At 40.4% G+C, this 5,077-nt stretch overlaps 1 protein-coding gene across 1 annotated transcript in view; it reads left to right on the top strand.

The window, feature by feature from the left end:
- Positions 1-4,503, top strand: part of PLAA (phospholipase A2-activating protein) — a gene marked incomplete at both ends in the record, with an annotated part of 9,351 nt that extends 4,848 nt beyond the window's left edge. Inside the window, 5 exons of the mRNA XM_010155732.1 lie at positions 908-1,065; positions 1,948-2,167; positions 2,561-2,629; positions 3,504-3,602; positions 4,429-4,503. Of these exons, the coding sequence (XP_010154034.1) occupies positions 908-1,065; positions 1,948-2,167; positions 2,561-2,629; positions 3,504-3,602; positions 4,429-4,503 (621 nt within the window). The remainder of the gene's footprint in view (positions 1-907; positions 1,066-1,947; positions 2,168-2,560; positions 2,630-3,503; positions 3,603-4,428) is intronic.
- Positions 4,504-5,077: the final 574 nt, after the last annotated feature.

The raw sequence follows: 5,077 nt of genomic DNA on the forward strand, positions 1-5,077 counted from the left end.
GCCACGCTGGGTTTTCCAGCGCTGTTTCTGTCCCCTTTGTAACGGGATCCACATGGTGAGCGGATTGACTGTTCTAGAAGCCCGGGTTCCTAGGACAGCCCACATAGGCGGGGTGTGACCTGGCGTACACGCGCAAGCGCGGTTGCCTGTTTGAGAATGTTCCAACATAGAATCTGGGGGTTCGTGGGGGTCCTTGGTGGTTGTGAACCCCCCCCCACATTCCATGACCTGCATTTCGCCTTGTGCTGGTGCAGGTGAGGGCATTGGGGTAAGCGGTGAGGGGCAGGGCCATGCCCTGCCTCCGCAGGATGCCTCTTGAGGGCAGACGGCCAGGTGTACAGCAACACCCTGCCTCCATGGGGTGCCGTTTGGTGCCCATCACCCTCTGTTCTCCCAGAGCTTCCAGAGCTGTTTGAGGCAAACCAACCCTTTCACTGTCGGTCTCTTACAAGTGGAAGCAGTGGTAGTTAAGATCACTCTTAAACAGACAAATACTTTTTCCCAAGGCAAAGTCACCGGTGTCCTCAGCCCTTGGCTCTGATCAGCAGGTGTCATAAATCTTGCAATCATAGGAATATGTCCATCCTGTTAGAAAATGGGAGAATGTCACCTTTCATGAGTGTCATCTCCTGGGAAAATGGTTAACTTTGAAATACTTAAGGATTGCTTTTTAGCTTGTTATGGTTGCACATACCGCTACTGTAATTGTAAAATGCCATTGTCAGGACTCTGCTGCTCTTGTTGTGACATGTGGTATTGCATTACTTCCTGTCCTGTGACTTTACCTGGTGGGCTACTGGCTTTTCATCTTTAAATCTGAGTGCTAGTTGACGATTTGATTTTTTTATCTCCTAAAATAAATCGTATTCTTGAATTTATTAAAACTTTTAAACACTCCTGTCTACAGGAACAAGGGATGGACAAACACGGCTTATTAAAGATAATGGGAAAGTAGAAGCCTATCAGTGGAGTGTTAGTGAAGGAAGATGGATAAAGATTGGCGACGTTGTTGGTTCCTCTGGAGCCACGCAACAGACATCTGGAAAGGTTTTATTTGAAGGAAAGGTATATGCAAACTTTAACTGGTTTTAGTCCTTCCTAAGTGAAATGCTTAATTTCCTGTTAAAGTTATTCCAGTCTTTGCTTAGATAAAATATAATTTAGAGAGTAAGTATTGTGAGTATGTTTTTGTCTTCTTTACTCTATTAAAACTCAAAGGTACAAGTATAAATAAATACTACAAATTATTTTAGAGAAAGTTAAACTGTTAGTAGAGAAATTATCATACTCTATAGTATTTATTGCTAGTACCTTGAAAAGTTAGGTTTAACTTCCTTTCCAAAGGAATTGAACTGTACAGTTTGTAATGCAAGGGTTAGTTAAAATATTAGGTACCAGGCTTTATGTACCCCTTTTCTGTAGTAACTTCTGAACCTAAAGCCAGATAAGCTGAAAAATGTTTCCTTTACTGAAATACACACAGAAAAGTCTGTCTAGTGCCACCACAGAAGTAATACCTTTGAGATACTAAAATTTTTCTCTCACATGGCTTAATGAAACCCTAGGAATTTGTTTTCTGGTATTAGAAGTGTGCTTTGAGGTTTTTTTGTGACATCTTACTGCCCTATAGCTTTGCAGGCAGACAGGGCTGTCCATGGGAATTACCTGATGCATCTGTTATTTCATAATATATCTGCACACACATTAGCCAGATATGTTGGTCTAGCTTGCTCTTCTTAAGATGATAATTCTGGAAATCACAGGATATGGTTTCAGTATTTTTTGCTTGCAGCCTATATAGGGAGTATTATTGATACAATCTGCAAGTAGCAGTATTAGAGTTTTTAGGCTTAACCCTGGGCCGTTATTAGTCTGCATTTGATATGTCCTTGTGTAGAAAGTGCTGGCAAACTTTTATTTGTTTTTTTATTTTTATTCTGCTTAAAGGAATATGACTACGTTTTTACTATTGATGTAAATGAAAGTGGGCCTTCCTACAAACTGCCGTACAACATCACTGATGATCCTTGGCTGACTGCGTACAACTTCCTGCAAAAGAATGATCTCAATCCTATGTTTCTGGATCAGGTGGCCAATTTTATTATGGACAACACTAAGGGGCAAACACTGTTGAATACAAGTGCTCAATTTTCAGATCCGTTTACAGGTAAAAATTTTAATCTAAAATGATGACATCAGTCACTTCTCCCAGGTCTAGACAAACTTCTAAATGACTTGTCAGAAGGTGTTTTCAACAACATTTTTAATCAAGCCAGTTGTATTTTTCAGACTAAGCTTTTTTCCAATAGAAGAAAATTCCTCTTTTCACATTACTCTTAAGAGTTCTAAATTTCTGACCCTCAAATAATTGGGAAGAATTGGTTCAACATCAGGGGACTTCTGTGTGGATAGGATCAGGTTTCTTTTAATGCCAGAATAAACAGTAAGACATTATTGATGTTTGGCTTTATTTTTGAGCTGCTTCTGTCTGAAAAGTATTGACATTTTCATGACATCAAACTGTCTATATTAGTCGCTGCTTTTCTTACTGTTTCATTAGGCGCTGGACGTTATGTTCCAGGCTCTTCATCTGGATCAAGTACAGTACCTGCAACAGATCCATTTACAGGTGAAGTAAAAGACATCATCCGCCTTGCTAGCATGTAAGATGTGTATTTTAGCGTGTTCAGCTGCATTCAGTGTTCTGCTCCAGACCCCTGCTCTTGCAGTGCCCCATCTGGGGTAGTAGTGAGGTTAGGTGATTTCCGCTGCTGCCAGCCAAAGCATGTCCAGATGGGATTAGTGGAGCAGAGCCCTCTGCCTGTCACTCCACAGTGCCAGAGCAAGGTCTTAAGCCTTAGGTTTTGTCAAACTCTCATATGCATGACCAGCATGGGAATAGGTCTATTCATAGAAGTAGGTTTTGGGGGTTTTTTTCCTTATTATTCCTCATTATATGAACTTTGTTAGTACCTCACAACAGCCACCCCTGTTGCCCCTGTGCTACCATCTCCTTGCCACGCAAGCCTATTCTGTGGTCTCTGGCTGTCTCTACTCCCTGGCTTGGTGTGGCTCTTGCTGTGGTCTCTGCAGATGCAAATTCCTGCAATTCCTTCACTTGCGGCCTCAGGAGCACAAACAGGAGTCTGTTTCCCACAGCAGAGGCCACTGCTGGCCCCGTGCACAGAGAGAGGCCAGGCTTGGGCAGTGGTTTCCCCACTGGAGCACGTCATGGATAGAGTACCTGCTGCACTTCTGTGAGTGTGAGAGACCATGCCAAAAGGTCTCCCCGCTGTGGGCCGCTTGCCTTACAAATGCCATCCTCACCCTCACATGTAGGCATAGGTTTAATCCCTGAATTTCAGGAAGTGCTGAAGACTGCTTCTTAATTCCGTCAGTGCACAGTAACGCCTTTAACAGTGTTTGAAAACTAGTAACTACATGCAGGATACGTTACCTCTATACCAGTGGTGGGGTTTAAAACACCTCGTGTCTCCATTCAGGTGCTGGGCGTTACGTTCCTGGTTCGGCATCGAATGCAGTAGCTCCAGTGGGTGGGGTCGATCCCTATACAGGTAAGAGATGGTGCCTGCCAATGAAAAGTATCCCTGGGCTTTTGCTTTGGTTTTTCCTTCGACGTGGATTCCATATGGATGCAAATCTATACTTAATTAAAAATGAGCCAATTGAAGCTGCTTATTCTCTGGAAATTATTCAGAAGATAGGGATAACAGCACCTTCCTTCACACACAGACATCATGCACAAAAGCTTTAAAATACATGATAGTAATCTGGTTTTGAGAGGTTTTTTTGGTTTCCTAGTTAAGTTGTTGATCAACATTAATTTGTAGATCAAAAAAATTGATATATGTAGTTAATGGGAATCGCACAGTATCCGCTGCCAATTCACCTGTATTCTAGGAAATCCTTACAGACCATGATTAAAGCTTTTTTTAGCTCTTTTTCTAAAGAGATTTCAGGCTACTATTGCATGTGACATAACTTGGTCATAGCTGCAAATCATCTAATATGTAAAAATTTTGCCTGCTCACTATGAAAATAATCAAAAGATTTCAGGGGTAAGAGAGGTCTTTGTTCTGAAATGACCCTTGTCACTTTGATATCTTAACTGCAATGCCCATTCCTATGAGTGACTCTGTATTTACTTCATGCAATTCAGAAATCACTGTTAGTAATACACACTGGTATAGTAAATTTTGACATGGGATGGAGAACTGTGAAGGTATTGCTTTAAGCTTTGACCCTTAAATGTAAAAATAACTTAAGGAATGACAGCTATTTGCATATGCATTCAATTTTTTAAGATTTTTTTGAGTAATGTCCAGTAAGAGAGCCTTACTGGTAGGATATTGTTCTCTGACAGGCGCTTTGGTATGCTGTTGAACTTCTTGTGCTTCTTTCATGCAGCTAAAGTTGAAAATATTTATTTTCCGAAGAAGGATGCTGTGACCTTTGACCAGGCCAATCCTACGCAGATACTTGGTCAGTGTTTAATTTCAAGGATGTTTTTATCATTCATCTGTTGGAAGTAACTTCACTTTTGATATTTTAAAAAAGCTAAATGATTTCCCATAGCCTTCCTACTGTTTCTTGGTTTTCACCTTAAAAATTGCATTCATCACTGTAATGATGTATGTATTTGAAGTGTTAGGAGTACGAGTAAATTTCAAAAAAACTATCTAATCTAGGATATCCTTTTCTTATTTTCCGTGGCTTATATCTGCTGTTGATTGGTATCTTTTTTTTTTTATCAAGATGGTACATTTGAATACTGTATGGTTTTTGTGGGGTTTTGTTTTTTTTTTTTTTTTTTCAGCCTAGCTGCTGGGTGTGCAGGTCATGTGCAACCCCTTTCTGATTTTGCTCATGAAAGTTTTAGTTCACCACATAATCATAAATCGTAATCCAGGAAGCTTTAAAGTAAGACATTCTGCAATTTCACAGGTTGCAATGATCACTTGTATGTTTAAGCAGAACACTCTGTACAGCAGAAAAAGTGTACAATATTTCATAGTTATACACATTTTTGGTAAATGTTGTTATGGCTTTTGTTTCC

Source organism: Eurypyga helias, unplaced genomic scaffold (genome assembly GCF_000690775.1).
Source record: "Eurypyga helias isolate BGI_N326 unplaced genomic scaffold, ASM69077v1 scaffold16167, whole genome shotgun sequence".
Lineage (NCBI taxonomy): Eukaryota > Metazoa > Chordata > Aves > Eurypygiformes > Eurypygidae > Eurypyga > Eurypyga helias.